The sequence below is a fragment of the Xyrauchen texanus genome, chromosome 24, assembly GCF_025860055.1.
Source record: "Xyrauchen texanus isolate HMW12.3.18 chromosome 24, RBS_HiC_50CHRs, whole genome shotgun sequence".
In the NCBI taxonomy this organism is placed as follows: domain Eukaryota; kingdom Metazoa; phylum Chordata; class Actinopteri; order Cypriniformes; family Catostomidae; genus Xyrauchen; species Xyrauchen texanus.
The window spans coordinates 4,901,618-4,918,790 of NC_068299.1; the positions used below are offsets into that span (position 1 = coordinate 4,901,618).

The 17,173-nt window shown below is 38.7% G+C and overlaps 1 protein-coding gene across 3 annotated transcripts in view; it reads left to right on the top strand.

Annotated features, from left to right (window-relative positions):
• Nucleotides 1-17,173, top strand: part of LOC127617823 (runt-related transcription factor 3-like) — a 71,115-nt gene that overhangs the window by 17,138 nt on the left and 36,804 nt on the right. For all 3 annotated transcript variants that reach the window (XM_052089919.1, XM_052089918.1, XM_052089920.1), the window contains exons 3-5: nucleotides 13,376-13,620; nucleotides 14,379-14,535; nucleotides 15,926-16,030. In XM_052089919.1, coding sequence (XP_051945879.1) covers nucleotides 13,376-13,620; nucleotides 14,379-14,535; nucleotides 15,926-16,030 — 507 coding nt within the window. The remainder of the gene's footprint in view (nucleotides 1-13,375; nucleotides 13,621-14,378; nucleotides 14,536-15,925; nucleotides 16,031-17,173) is intronic.

The following is a 17,173-nucleotide window of genomic DNA, read 5'->3' on the forward strand; positions in this document are numbered from 1 at the left end:
CGTGTTTGTGTGTGTGTGTGTGTGTGTGGCAATTGCAGTTCCTTGTTCCTTTTGTGAGAAAAAGCCCCAGACAAACAGACAGGGATTCACCCATCATACACACACACACACACACACACACACACTTTCTCTCTTCCCATTCCTCTGCCCTTGCATGTCTGTACTTTTTTCAGACTGTCTGGATTACTCTCATGACATTCCCACACACACACACACACACATTACAAAATCTCTCACACTTTCTCTCCGGTAGACAGATGACCGACAGCACGTTGCTGACTCGTTGAGTCACAATGATGACTTAAATTCAACTCATCTAGAAAACTTAATGACAAATATTCACACTGTCATTTCCTGTTGGGCATTCCTTGCTTGATTTCTCTGTTGTGAACCACATTTAGGAAGTGAATTCAGACTCAAAACCTTTGCAGAGACAAAAAATCAACCGTATGTCTGATGAAGTGGGACTTGTTGAATTTTACATGTATTTTTTTCTGCACAGCAATACAAGGATTTAAATAAAGTAGACAGCACATCAGATAAAAATGCAATGGAAATCTGAAAAATAAATAAATACATACATAAATAAGTACAACAGAATGTTAAATAGGAATAAAGTTAAAATTACTCCGATATACCAACAACCAACATAAATCACCACAACAAAAGTAGAAATTTTTAATATCCCAAATAAAAGTGATATTCAGATGTAACTATATATATATATATGTCTTGAAGATAGTTCACCCAAAATAAAAATTCTGTCCTCATTTAATCACTCACATGTTTCATTTTTGGGTGATCCTTTTTTAAGAAAATCATCAAAATCATCAAAAATGAACCTTTTTCACATTATGAAATAAACTCGGCAGTGTTTAAATGCAAGGCTTTTATTTATGAGCCACTGATAGAAAGTTAAACTTGGCAAATCCGTTAACGAGCTCTTTTGAGTCTTTAATCAGCTCAATGGCAAATGCTTGACATGCGCTTGGATTAATTCGCTCAAATCACATCACAACAACAACTTTCAGCACGATGATTACATTTACACACATATAGGTTGCATTTTCCCTAAAATTATAAGTTTTGGGTTGTGGTTTGGGTTAGGGCTTATGGTTAATAAAATGTGCATTCCTGTTGACTGTGTCACATCATTTACAACCAAAAACCCACTCCCTTTACAACTCAGTTTTGGCACCACTCTGTGGATATTTCATACAGAAACTGGAGCTCACATGCACCCATACATTCAACAACACTTCCAGCTTTGGCCACTGAGGCAGGGATTCAGATTTCGGTAGGCAGAGATCGATTTAAGCTCAAGAACTTTCGACCTTCTGTCTCCGAATTCACAGAGAGATAATTCTAGTTTGTTTGAGTGGTAAAACCAAAAACACTGGTTTGACCAATTATGTGAGTTTTCCGGTGGGACTATCTGTGTTCTTACAACTAAAGGATAATGGGGATTTTTCTGGAATCTGTTTGAAAACAATTATCTTTTTTTTTGGAAATCTGTTTTGTGATTGTAGTTGCACAGAAATGACTCAGTTTAATAAAAAAGTGATTTACTTGCTGGTTTGGAAAGTGCTGTAAAATAAGATGATATTAAGAACATAATTTGCAACGTTATCAGAAACCCAGTGGCGGAACTAGGGCCACCATGGGCCGAAGCCTGGCCACCCCACTCGCAATTACTATTTTAGTCTTTTTTTTGTGGGGGGATTATTTGGCACAATTTAGTTCTTTCGAGGTGAAATCATCTCTGTACAAATGTACAAACCTAACAGGTGTGTACACCAACGTTGCCAAACCTCTCCATCACGGGTGTCATTGTATGCACTCACCCCACCCCCACAGTCCGACGATATAAAAATGCTGCCCGAACATTTCTGTGCCACCACAGACTGATCGCTTGTTCCTGCCTTGCCACCCTTTTGAAAAACTCCTGGCTCTGCCCCTGCAGGAACCTCGGCCAGACTTTCGCATAGACTGTCCAATAGTCTAGAAAGACTGGGCTGCGTGCGGACAGTCCGCACATACTGTGCTAATGACGAAATTTGCGTCACAAACATTATGCGGGAGAGAAGAAGCGACATGTGGAAAACCGAAGTATACTTGTGATGTTTTTGACTTCTTTCTGAATTTTCCTGGATAAATATTGTTCATCATTGATACTTTTAGATATTTTGAGAGTATGTAACATGTTATGCAGTATATACTCCAATATATATACTGGCAGAAGGAAATTGGTACTTTAATTCACCAAAATGGCATTCAACTTATCACAAAGCATAGTCAGGACATTACTGATGTAAAAAAACAGGACTATCTCTATTTGAAAAAAAAAATGTTTTGATCAAATCTAGACAGGCCCCATTTCAATGCTTGAAATTGCCAAAACAAACTGAAGATTTCATACAAATGTGCATACTACAGTCTTCAAAGACAAAGGACAACTGACTTTAACAAGAACAGAAAGAGATGTGCAACTAAACAAGAGGATAAATTCATCAGAGACTCTAGTTTGAGAAATAGACGCCTCACATGTCCTCCGCTGACAGCTTCATTGAATTCTACCTGCTCAACACCAGTTTCATGTACAACAGTAAAGAGAAGACTCAGGAGGCCTTATGGGAAGAATTGCAAAGAAAAAGCCCCTTTTGAAACAGAAAAACAAAAATAAAGGTTCGAGTGGGCAAAGAAACACAGACATTGGACACCAGATAATTGGAAAAGAGTGTTATGGATCTTAACCCCGTTGAGCTTTTGTGGCATCAGCTAGACTGTAATGTGCGTGAGAAGTGCCCGACAAGACAGACACATCTATGGCAAGTGCTACAGGAAGTGTGGGGTGAAAGGTCACCTGAATATCTGGACAAACGGATAGCTAGAATGTCAAGCATCTGCAAAGCTGTCATTGCTGCACACGGAGGATTTTTTTGATGAGAACTCTTTGAAGTAGTTTAAGAAGTAAATTTTTTCACATTGTAATTTTATGTTTTCACGTTATTAATGTCCCAACTATTCATCGTGATCAGCTGAATTCCACTTTGGTGAATAAAAGTGCAAATGTCTTTCCATTAGAGCAAAATCTGTACATTATCCCAAACTTTGGTTCACCAATGTGTGTGTGTGTGTGTGTGTGAGCGTGTGTTTATCACTTTGTGGGGACCAAATGTCCCCATAAGGATAGTAAAACCCGAAATTTTTGACCTTGTGGGGACATTTTGTTGGTCCCCATGAGGAAAACAGCTTATAAATCATACTAAATTATGTTTTTTGAAAATGTAAAAATGCAGAAAGTTTTCTGTGAGGGTTAGGTTTAGGGGTAGGGTTAGGTTTAGGGGATAGAATATAAAGTTTGTACAGTATAAAAACCATTATGTCTATGGAAAGTCCCCATAAAACATGGAAACACAACGTGTGTGTGTGTGTGTGTGTGTGTGTGTGTGTGTGTGTGTGTGTGTGTGTGTGTGTGTGTGTGTGTGTGTGTGTGAGCGTGTATTTATCACTTTGTGGGGACCAAATGTCCCCATAAGGATAGTAAAACCCGAAATTTTTGACCTTATGGGGACATTTTGTCGGTCCCCATGAGGAAAACAGCTTATAAATCATACTAAATTATGTTTTTTAAAAATGTAAAAATGCAGAAAGTTTTCTGTGAGGGTTAGGTTTAGGGGTAGGGTTAGGTTTAGGGGATAGAATATAAAGTTTGTACAGTATAAAAACCATTATGTCTATGGAAAGTCCCCATAAAACATGGAAACACAACATGTGTGTGTGTGTGTGTGTGTGTGTGTGTGTGTGTGTGTGTGTGTGTGTGTGTGTGTGTGTGTGTGTGTTTTATCAAATTCATTGTAAATGTGATGCAAAATGAAGAACTGTTGCAGATGTTATAATTGGGCAAGCTAAAGTAGTTTTGGAAGACAATTTGGAAAACTATATTTTTGTCCACTGAAGTGAGAAATGTATGTTTTGAAACTTTTTTTTTACTGCTTTGGTAGAACCTATAATCAGAGTTGAGCACAAAATCACAGGAAACGTGTATGAATTTAAGAAAAATGTGAATGTGTGAATGTTTTGCTTCATTGTCACTTTGTAAAGATAGAACTGTATTGTTCAGTTGGTGATGCTGTGTGTCTGCATCGAATAAACTTCACAATTTTGAGATTTAGAAAAATGTGTTTGTTTTTAGCTTGTCTAAAAAATAAAAGTATTTTTAACTTATCTGTTAAAGTGCTTTTAAAGTGTTTTTAAATGTAAAAGTCTTTTTTCCTTCTTTCTCTGCCCACCACATGCAAACATAAAGGAGCATTGTATTCCGGGTAAAATGTGGTAAGCAGACGCTGGTGGACAGCCCTAGCGGTCGCTGGCAGGCAGACCCACTTCCTAACATTGCCGGCACATGAGCTCTTGTTTTGGGAAAGCCCTGAGTTATGGCGGTTGTGGCCAGAGGCATTTATGTAAGCAGGACGTGGCTTATTTTTGGGAGCCAGTGGGGTGGATTGTGAATTTAGGCCCACCGCAAGGTCACCCCTGGATCAGTTTCTCTCTCTCCCTCATTAAGACATCTATACATCCATCTGTTGGATTGGCTGGGACCACCGTGTGCCCACAGCAACTCATCTCTCACTCACTCCATCAAAACAGTTCAGAACTCTATCCCAGTGTTCAGGGTCTATTCCAGGGGCTTTGAAGTTTTTTCTGGAGGGTCAGACTTCCCAGCGGTAGTGGAGAATTACTGCGGTTCTGCTGTAAAAATAGGCCCAGATAACAGAACTGTATGCCAGCACAATGATCTCCAGGAGAGAGTGTATTATATAGAAAGTGCCTGTATGTGTTATTCTTCAAATAGGGGACCTGTACTGTTTTCTTTTTAGTTTTAAAGGTAATGCAATTTCTTCAGTGTTGAAATACTTTCTCCTTGGCCAGTTTAATGTGAATAGACAATTATAAGTAAGCCGTTTGATTTCAGGGAGCGATCTGAGAAGTTTAATTTCTCAAGATGTCAAGTAGTCAAAAAGCGCTTGCAATTGAGCAATCTCTAACTTGTCTGTGTAGGCTTTCTGGTTAAGCAATTCTTAAAGTCCTTAAAAACCCTCAACATACATACATAAACTGCCTTTCCTACAGTAGGTCTGTGTGTATGACATCATAAACATGCGACTGAGTTGTGTGTTGTGAACTCATAAATGAATGCCGCTGGTCAACCACAATCACAGAGGCAAAAACTGCTTGGTCAACAATGGGATTTTATTGAAACATTGTACATTGTCTAACCACAAATGAAAGAGCAGATTGGTTACTTTTATCCGAGAGTCTGAGAGAATGCATTTCTGGCTTGAGCGTCACAGAAAATGTTTTGAAATGAGCTTAAAGTGACTTCAGGCTGCTTTTAAATGTTTTGGGCTTGGTTTCCCAAAAGAGTCACAAAAATCATCTTAACTTATGTAGTTCGTTATTTTATGAGCACTGCCAGTTTACCAAACCAGCATATAGATTAAAAGTAGAATTGAAACGCATCATATGGAAGCTGTCAGGTCTGAAGGTGCTGAAATAATACCAAAACTTTAACCAAAATCTCTTTTGTAAGTTTGTCTCCCTAACACAAAAATAGTGTAAGAATACTGCATCCACCTGTGTTGCACGTAATAGACTAACAAGCGATCTGATGCTCTCGTTTGATTACAAACATTATCACGGCGATACTTACCTGCCTTGGAGATTAAGGCCATATACATACTTCACACAAGACCGCATACACAGATGCAAACGTTTGACCGCCGTATTGCCAACGTTCGTCCTTTTCTATGGCGCTAACAAAGCTCAATACTCAATGGGGCGACAGAGTTATCTAATGTTGGATGTGCTATTATTCTGGCAAGTTGCTATAAATATACTGACTTGCTCAACATACTCTACTTACGCGGCAATATTCTCTTCAAACTGTGGCTCCACCATGACTTAGGTTTACTTGAAAGACAAAACTCAATGTTGAAGTGGACTGTCCACACTAATGTCTGCGGCCCTTGTGACAACTCTGAGATCGCAACGCATACTGCTTTTCTGCTTGGATCTTTGGGAAAGCCTGAGTTAGTCCGTTTTTACAGTAGTCTCAGGACTGTGCAGGCAGACTTATCTCACAGTGAAATCAAAAGAGAAGATTGACCTAAAATCGGTCTGCTGTCACGAACCCCGCTCCTTCGCTCCGCCCCCTCGAGCTCGCACGCTCGTTTTGCTCCCTCGGGCTTCCACGGTCGTTTTGCTCCCTCGAGCTTGCACGCTCGTTTTGCTCCAACGAGCTCTCATGCTCGTTAGCTGGTCTCCCTCCTCGGGCTCGCATGCCCGCTCCCAATCGCCAGAACATTAAATACACCTGCACTCGACCCAATCACCACATCATTGTTTACACCTGCACTCGCCTCTATAAATACCACAGCACATTCGTCTCACTCCTGTTGGTTATTGCTCTAGTTTACCCCTTCGCTTTGCCACCGCTAGTGTTCCCCTAGTTCCCTTGTTTTTTCATCCCGCTAGTCCCGTCTAGTTGTGCTTGTTTCCCGGCTTCGACCTCCCGCTCTCGCTGACCACTCTCTCCCGGATTTGCCCCCCTGTTTATATCTTGATTCCCCGGCTTTTGACCTAACGCTCACCCTGACCATTCTTCACTGGATTCGCCCTTTTTGTACTGTTGCACGCTTTGTGTTCAATAAAGCTGTTTGTATTCGACATTGTGACTGTCTCTTCTTGTGCGGGTTACATCTGCGCTTAACAAAATTTTAAACACTGCCCCCAGAGGCCAAAGCGGTCAGTGTTGTTGGGCGTCTGGGCACATGTGAGCTCCATTTTCTGGGTGTAATGTCCATGGAGGGGTGCCAAAAGCGATTTGGGCAGTACAGTGAAGAGGAATGCATGTTTTATAAACTGCTCCCCCCATCCCAAACCCCAAACCTAAACCTAACAATCAGAAGAGTAAACATTTTATGTTAGAGGGAAAAATGCAACCTCCAAATAATGCTCATAACTGATTATGCCAACACAAATGCTTCCTGGTTTTAACATGCTATCTGAACCCAGGCCTCCAACGCTGCTGATGCAATATGCTTCCAGACGAGCCACATTGGAAGGTGAAGACACTGGAGCCGATGCAAAAATGTCTGATAGGAGATGCCGCTTGTCAGTGAGTAGGCATCATGCTGAATCAGAAATCAGAAAGATGATAGTTAGTATAATACACATTCAAACAGTTCAAGTCAGGGAGACTGTGTGCTCCCTAGAACATGTGACAGGCTACAAATCAGAAAATACTTTATACTGACGTTCCCTGTGTCTCCCGCTAGCGTTGTTTCAGAAAGCTCATGTTCACCTCCACTGATGCAAACACCGTAGCCTCCCCTAGAGGCCGGGGAGGACAACTATACCAGCATGAAACTAGTTCAAAATCAACTGTAAGAGGAATATAATTGAATATAATGTATTTTTATACTATTTCTCAACGGATACATTTTCTCAGACATGGCATGTTTTGTGTCTGAATACTCCATTCAGACAAACTAGCAGCACAATAAATCATTTGTACTTTTCTACCACAAACATTACTTCAGATCTCACTCTGGAAGACATTTCCTGAATGTTCATAAGCAGTTTCAGTGTGAAATTACATTAAATGTGTTAGTGTACGTATATCAACAACTATTAGAACTAGTTTACATGTCAGGGGTTATACATCTCCTACACTTGAAATATAAAAACATTCATTGCACTTAATGAAATTAAGGAAAACTTTTCCATGAAATTACAAAAATGTACCTATTTGAATGGATTTTGTCAGGTCTTGTTGCACATTTCTTTAGTCACATCTAGATTTAAAAAAATAGTCAAAGTCATCATTTTTACTACACTGAGGCAACTTCATTTGCACCACTTTCAGATTTTTGCAACATTTGTAACAAACTGTGAACTTGTAGTCTCAACAAAAGAAAATAACATCTTACCGACTTTTAAAACAAGCATTTCAACAAAGAATACCACCATACTTAACATCCAAAATGCAAACCACAATGATGTCATCAGTCAAAAATCGTATGTATGAAAATTGATCCTCTTACATGACTCAAAACTCAAAGGGACTACAAACACAACATCCCCAGTGCAAATACTGCAACCCAAATTTTTAAGACATTAATACATGATTTGTACTTGTGGCGCATTGCATGCTGGTAATCTGATATAACATTTACATCTGGTAATGGTAGACAAAAAAAAATGTAAATTGTCCCAATGCAAATTGATTAAGTAAACTTCCATCTGACAGATTTAAATCGATTGCTCATAATGAAACTAGGTTGTGACAAAAATGTAGCAATTGTGCTACATTTGCTTATTTTAAGTAATTAAACTCAACAAGGAGCAAAACATCCATTTTTGATTGTAGTGGAACAATGACACTTTCTGAATTTGCTAGATAAAATAGCTTTTTAATGAAAATGTGTCCTTAATATTTTTATTGTGTACTGAACATTTTTTAAAAGAACTCATTGATTGAACTTTTTGCATTAATGAGAGCAATGAAAATGTGACATCACAAAGACTTCAGAACACCATAAAAAGCATTGCACTCTCCCTGACAGGACAGTGTGATGATGTCATAGGGACACCTTGTATAAGGTGGGCCAGAAATCAAGCATGTAAATGTCAGATTTCAAGTGGACTGCAGGTCATCTGTGCTTCTTTCTCAGGCAGACAAACCCAAAGCTGAAACACAAGGAGACACTGTACGGAAGGAATTCTCTCTGTGGCTTGCAGACTTGCTCCCTCGATCATTTGTAAAAGTACAGAAATGTGCTGCCGTCCACAGTGGGGGGATGATAGCAAATCCACAGATTATGTCAGCATTTTATTCCATGATTTGATTTTTAACTGTGGGGATGAAGGGCTGGTTGTGTGTGTTAGTGCCTGTTTGTGTGTAATGACTAATGAAGTAATGTTTTACCTGTGCGGAGCATTAGGGAAAATATCAGATTTCTTCAGATTCGGTATTTTTCAGACCTTCGTGATGTTTTTGCATGAAATCCAAGTATATTCTTAGGTTTTGTGCATGCATGCATCTGTCATTAATGGGTATGACTACATCATTTGCATTTGACTTTGCTAGTACATAAGGAATAAAAATAGATTGACACATGAACCGTTGAAACTGTGTGCATAGCTCTTAGTTCATGCAGAGGGAGTCATTCTCTAATTATAGGTTACAACAGGGTTAAACCTCACATTTGAGGTAAAAGCCCCCTCCAGTTTGGGCAAAAGGCATCTTGGGCTGACTATAGAGATATGGCAAAATGTATCATTATAAGTATCAAAATAACCACTTAAGCAAACAGTGTGCCAATTTTCTGTTGATTTAATTACTTCTGTCATTTCATGACCGCTCAAGTAGTTTTGCTTTTAATGCAGTATGTTGCATATATCGGAGCTTCACTGTTAGTTTTTATAAATTAATCCCCATTTTGAGCAGTCACGGAGCACCCACATTGCACCTATCTCTGCAACAAATATGTTCCCTTGCAGTTACGAATCACAATTTATTGCAGATGAGATATTCTGTATTTTACTGCTCAGCCAAACGAAATGTTTTTGGTGATGATTTTGGCCTCTTTGACAAGGGGGATTTTCACCCCAGACCCAAAACATAGACCTGTGTGAGATTTTCAGGGATTCATATTAGCTACATATTAAAATAATATAGCCTTTTAAATCAAAAGAACCATTACGTTAATATGCATAGCAACAAACAGGTGTTTAGGAAAGTTTCTTTGGTATGCTTAGTGTTTTTGGAAGAAGAACATTGCCTAATCAAAAAGGCCCTATGGCATTTATAGTAACTGAATAATAGGATCTGGGTGCTCTCTGATAATATAGTTTTAAGTCGTGTCTGGAATAGTTTTCATTCTTTGAAATTGAGTTCTTTATTTTAGGGCTCGTGCCTCTTTGTATGTACTCACATCATTTCTCAGTCCGTGATTGCTCGTTGTCCCGTGTATTTGACGCGGTCTGTGACCTGCGCCTTCACTCGGATCAGATATCACAGCAACGCGCATCATTAGGGAGGGCGCGTTGCTGCGCGACTGTAACCGTAGAAACTGCGCGCGGAGTCAGTCTGAGCGCATGCGGTCACATATTAATAATGAACAGATGCTGAGATATCACCGATATTTGCATCCACAACAACCCGGAATTACGATCCCTGTGCAGTCTTTGAGGATAGTGCTTGGTTTGGGGTCAACATGCTGTTGGGGTTTGGTGGCAGTTTGGGATATTTAGGAAAACACTTCATATAATAATAGTGTTAAACATATTTTGACTATAATTAAGTGCAATTAAAATAACAATAAGTAGCCTAAAAAAATCGACAAACAAACTAATGCGTAGGCTAAGAATGCAATAATGCACTTTGCATTGTTTATTAGAGCCGATTAATTAATAGTAGGTTACTTAGGCCTATATAAATACACACGCTGTTGCATAAAGTGCGACCTATAGTTATTGCATGTTTGTGAATAATCAAAACATTCTTCTTACGCTACATTAGCCTATTTAAAGACTTTATTTAAAGGATTTAGGCTGCGTGCAAATAAATCGTCCGACAACCCTGGATTGTGTCCGCATCTATTTCGTCCAACAGTTAGGCTACTCAATGCAAGTCACTTGAATTTTAGCATCGGACGGACAAACATTTTGAAAGGCGCTAAAAGATAAAAACAGGAAGACGCATGCGTGCAGATGTTGACGAAACGTTAAAGAACATGCTAATTACCATTTCTCGAGATGCAATGGGCAGCATTTGGTTCTCTTAGACCATTTGTGTGGGTGAGACTTTGACTTCCCGTCTGCGCTATATTCACATTATTTCCTCACACAGAGATAGATAAACATCTGTGGTTTAACAGCAAAAAACGATGACATAAAAAACAATAACGGTCACATTCTTGGATTTGAGGTTGTTGTGGATTAATAATAGGCTAATAATAATAATAATATCAGCAGCAGCAACATTGTAATTGTTGTCATTATACTGATGTTGTCTATTACTGTTGACATTTTGATTCGTTAAACACACCTGTATTTGTTTTCTTTTTAACGTGAGTGGATGTTCTCGCCATGTAACCAAATGCTGGTTTTTAAACGGTGCACATCTTCAGCATGTGAGCCCGCAGAGTTTTGGCACGAATCCTGCCAGCACGGGTGAAACCTCAAGCCCACTCCACATACAGGCTATAGGCGAGCGCGCGCACACATATAAACACACAATCCCTCTCTCTCCGTCAGAACGAGCTCATTGAAAAACGAATAAAAGCAGAATTAAATTAACACATGAATCTCCTTTTAAAATTAGGGTACAGACATTTAGGGAGTTGTAATAAATGATAGGCTATGATGAATTTAAATTGCAATATAAAATGATCAAATAAATAAAATCTGAATAATATATTTATACAATATATTATTATTATTATTATTGTTATTATTATTATTATTATTATTATTATTATTATTATTATTGTGTGGACTTGTGTTACGAATCATAGCAAAGCAACGAGGGGAAAATCCGTCAGGTTTAGGCTGATCCTATTTCAAATTGGTCTATTCAGTATTTAAACGCATTTAATTTTTAATTGTGGTTGCACACTAATTGCATATTAAATGTTTTCTAATTTTCTGTTTATTTCTGGATTTAACCGTTTTTTTTTTTTTTTTTTTTTTAAGTTAGTGCATACGTAGGGGACATCTGCTTTTATTACTCTCTCAGCGCAAATGACCTTTTTGAAAGAATACAGTGTTGAACGGTTTAGCGCTTGTAATTAACCTAATTCATTCATTTAATTGGTTTGCCTGTTATGGTGCTAGCTTTTGTTCTAAAGCACAGAAGAACATTTTCTGCATCATCACGAATAACCAACCAATGAGAAACTTATAAACTGCATGGATAAGAATGAATTCATTAAAGTGATTAAAATGCTCTCTCTCTCTCTCTCTCTCTCTCTCTCTCTCTCTCTCTCTCTCTCTCTCTCTCTCTCTTTCACTGTTGTTATGAAACGACAAATGCGCCTGCTAGTGGTGATAGTGTGAACTCATTAGATTCTAATTAATAACAATATCATTGCTTATAAAATTAGTTATCATAATTATTGTTTTTCTGTTTTGATGGAGCAATTATGCAACCATTTGTTATTAGACATTTCACTTCAAGATGGAAGATAGATCAGATTTTGTTTTATTTTTCCAGGACAAAAAAAAAGAGTTACAGACTCGTTTCGATGTTATGTTTAAATAATTGCTATTGCTATTGTTTTTACGTTTCTTGATTTTATTGATGCAACAATTACTATTAACAGTGCTTGGATTCATCGATAAATTATCCTAGAGGAAAAAAATATTTACAAAAATAATATAATATAATTAATATACTATATGGAACTGGCACGTGGAGCCGTGAATATTTTTTTCTACATTATTTTAATGTCTCGTGTCTGTGAATTTAAAGGCTACACTTGATAAATTCAATTTCATCAGCTATGTGCCAAAACATCAACTTTTTACCAGCGAGAATAGATAGTGAGAAGAGGGCTCAATTATGTATTCATCGTTCAATAAGTAGCCTAGATCGCTGATAATAGAGGAGCTTTCAGTTTTGCTTCTGCGCGTCTGAAGTAGGCATTAAACTCAGCCCTGCTCGCTGATTGGTCGATTAAACCCGGCCCCGGGCGCTGATTGGTTGAGCGCTCAGCGCACTCATGACTATAATGAGTTGAGTAAATAACGCTAGTCTGTACAGCGCAGAGCGCAGCGGCTGTCACTGTCCGACACCTCATCCGCTTTTTTGAGATTTTACTCACTTTGACGAGTGAATATCCAGTTGGAGACGACAAATTTACAACTTAGTGGGACTTTACTGCAGAAACTCTCCTGAAACTTTGGAATTCATTTGTGTGGACTTTATTGTCAGAGACTGAAAGAGGCGCTCAGTTAAAACTGACAACCAGGATCACACCTGCAATTCACACTCTGGAATTATTGTTAATATTATGCTCTGAAAAGCAGAGTTTGATACTTTATTTACGCTTTGTGGTACATCTGGTGCATGTGTGCGCTATATTTGCATGTGCAGAAGGGCAGAGGTGTGTGTGAGTTTGCGGTTTCTTGGTTTTTGCTGAAGTCAGTTGGAAAGTCAAGCGCACTTTAACTTTCTGCATCCTGCGCGCGCTGCTGTTATCAGAGACTGAGACGCAAAAAAACGGTCACGAGCGTTTTCCGCAGACCTTTCAGAGCTCTTAACGGGGGCTCATTTGTAAATCTGTTGTGATGCATATTCCCGTAGACCCGACCACGAGCAGACGGTTCACGCCGCCCTCCGCCTCGTTCCCCTGCGCCAAAGTGAGCGAGAGCCCGAGTATGAGCGCATCAGGTCCGCTGAGAACCGGACGGCACTTGGAGAACCGCTCCGTGGTGGATGTGCTGGCGGATCACGCCGGAGAGCTGGTGCGCACGGACAGCCCGAACTTTCTGTGCTCGGTTCTGCCGTCACACTGGAGGTGCAACAAAACTCTTCCCGTGGCTTTCAAGGTAAAAGGTTTTGACACTTTATTTTCACCTATTTTATCCTGGCTGAGAATCATTCATTTTATGCATCCAATGCATTTTTATCCATTTTATTGCATCGAAGTTGCATTGCATCAGTCACACGTAAAGATTTTATCTAGATCTCGTCAAACATCATGCAATACTTCTGACTGATAGTATGATCAGTGAAAACAAAATATTGATCACGTAAAAGAGAAGTTCAGATTTAGCTTTATCTGACAGAAATGAGACATTGCATGGTCCTTCTTATTATTATTATTATTAATTTTAATAATAATAATATTTTATAGGCTCTTCAGTCATAATTATACCAACAATAAACATTATTAATTATTATTGTTGTTGTTGTTAATTTATTTGAATGATATTAGTTTTTAATTTGCGATAAAGAAATATATTAAATTAATTCTTAAATCTAAATTGTATACTTTATTAAAATACAAATCACAACCGTGCACTTACAGCAATCTTAATTTAAATAAAGTATGTATTTATGTATTATAGATGCACTCGCACAGAGTTTTAAAAACATTATAATATAATAATAAGCTGTATTATTGAATATTAACCGCTATACAAAATAGTCATAATGTGCATCTCTGTCGTGTTTTTCTTTGATGTTGTAAATTGTAATTAAGAGCCTAAATAAGTAGCCTATATGAAAGCTTTAAAGTGTTGTTGTTTATTAGATGTTCTGTGTGAGGTTTGATGGTGTTTATTGGGTTTTTGTGCATTGTTAGGTTGTGGCTCTGGGTGATGTTCCTGACGGGACTCTGGTGACGGTGATGGCGGGAAATGATGAGAATTATTCCGCGGAACTGAGAAACGCGTCTGCCGTCATGAAGAACCAGGTGGCGCGATTCAACGACCTGCGCTTCGTTGGCAGGAGTGGCAGAGGTATCTATATATCTGTCTGTCTATCTATCTATCTTTCTATCTATCTGTCTGTCTGTCTGTCTGTCTGTCTGTCTGTCTGTCTGTCTGTGCATATGGAATTCATCAACACATTGAATGTACAACATAACTTTGCCTGAAATCTGCACATTGTCATGCATTTAAACTTCATTAATATTTAATAATGCACTATGATAAAGTAGTGGAGAGAGAAAAAAACAATGTTTTTCTGTATTAAAAAAAAGAGAGAGAAATAGCGTGCTTCAGTTAATTTTCCAGAGAATTCATTTCTCCACAGCAATTTTTTTTATAAACGATTTGAGCTTTAAAAAACACTCTTGTTTACACACCTAAAAACACCCTACCTCTCACATAGCTCACATTCTTTCACAAGAGTTCCTTCTTTCCGTCCTTTTCCTCTTGGCCCCGCTCCTCGCGCTCACATTTTTCCTGTAAATGTTACACTTTAAATAGTTGCAGACGGGTGAGTGGAAAGCGCTGCAGTGTGCGAATTAAAAGTACCTTTCATTTCTGCAGACAATTACCCCATCCTCGTACCCCTCATACAAGCCATGGCTTTCTTCCCCTCAAAGCGCCGCTTCATTGCTTTTAGAGATCACACACACACACACACACACACACACACACACACACACACACACACACACACACACACACACACACACACACACACATGCATGCACGCACGCACACATGCACACACAGCGGAGTCCCGGGAACAATCTGGAACACATTGTCTGACTAATCCACATCATAAACGCATTTCAAAGCGCATCAAAGCAGCAGTGCTGTCTCTTTTCAGAGTAAACTCATTCATTTCACCCAGCTGTATGACAGTGGGATTGTGCTTGAATCTTTTATGCAGCTCAAGGGAGTTTCTGTCTTTTCTGGGAGGCTACCTTATATAATGATGTTATTTTCCCTGGCCTCATGATGGCAAAACCTAAATATGATGGTCCCGTACACCATTTTCTGATCATGATTTCCACAGTAGGAAGTAAAATCACAGTTAAGTGCAAATGCCATTTAATCCTCTTTGACCATTTTTTATTTATTAATTTTTTTCCATGGAAACACATAGCTAAAAATAATGACTGCACATTTTATTTAAACCCTAAATTATTTTTATTGTACATTTTTACCTGCTAAACTCTCTCTGGGCTCCAAAAGGATGACTTTTTTGCATTTTCATTTATAATTACAGTTTTCAAGTACAAATTATACTGTATCATTAGCATAACCATTTGATTGAAATGCTGAATTGAAAAACATGACAAATCCAAGATTTTCATGGGAGTCTCAAACTTTTTGGACTCCATGCAGCCAAGCGATGACAACATTGTATTTCATGTGTCTTTTTCTTGTCCTCCAGGAAAGAGCTTTACCCTGACCATCACTGTATTTACTGGACCACCCCAGGTCGCCACATACCACCGCGCTATTAAAGTCACTGTAGACGGACCCCGGGAGCCAAGGCGTGAGTACCCAGAATTCCCCTGTAAGACTATCAAAGAGATTTATGACAGAGATGTATGACCGAGTTCTGGTCTAGAATGAAAAGAACTAAGAAAAATAACATGCATATCTTATTTGGTATCGTCATCTTTGCGTGACAATTTTCTGCTTGTGGTTGAACAGAAACAGTGTTTGCTTGTAATAGCTGATGGCAGTGTTTGCTATAGTCCTCTGTTTTTACTGGTCCGGTAGACAGATTCAAATTAATAACTTGTGAGTTTATGAGCCTTTTTGGCTGATTCATCAAAGAGTCATTCATTCATGACTGAACTACATTGGCTGTGCTGTAGGTTTGCAAGATGAGCATTAGGAAGACATTTTGTCTATTTGTATTTATTGTCTTTGTATTTTTTTCATGGCATCATGTCTTTATTTACAGTGTTTCTCAAATTAATGAAAATATCATTTCTTTTGACATTTTGCTGTAGTGGTGCAGGAAGAGAAATGTATTTGTGGAGATGATACGAGATGCAGCTTAATACATGTTCTTTACTGCAGCAAAAAAACAGGCTGAGAAGTCTTGGGAACGTGTGCCAAGTAAAACACGTTAGATAATCTATTGGTTCCTGGAGTTTTTCTTTCTGTGTTAGAGTCGGTAGGTTAAGTTTTGTATAATAAACTGCTAAAGTTCAAGTTCATTCTCTGCTCAATACTGTTGCTATATAGGTGCACATGTGTAATGGTTTTGAAATTGTTCTGTGGCATTAGATGAAGTACATTTGGACATGAGGAAAGAGTATTTGAATTATTTTCAGAACAACGGTGCCTTTTAAAGACCTATGAATCATCCGCAGATGATACCAGAGTCACAATATGTGTGTGTGTGTGTGTGTGTGTGTGTGTGTGTGTGTGTGTATATATATATATTTGATTAAGTGTCAGTTTCAATGTGTTCTGGTGTTCGAGTGTGTTCGGGTGTATACACACCTGCACTGCAGTGTGTGTTAATATTAAACAGCGAATAGTCCTTCGTAGTCTCGATGGTTGCCAACCTCAGATGTCAGTTGTGGTGTGTTATTAAGCTGGGTCGGGCGTATGAGAGAGAGGGTGTGTCCTCGAGCCACAAACATGGAGAGTTCAATGAAAATGGGCACTCTCACTGGCT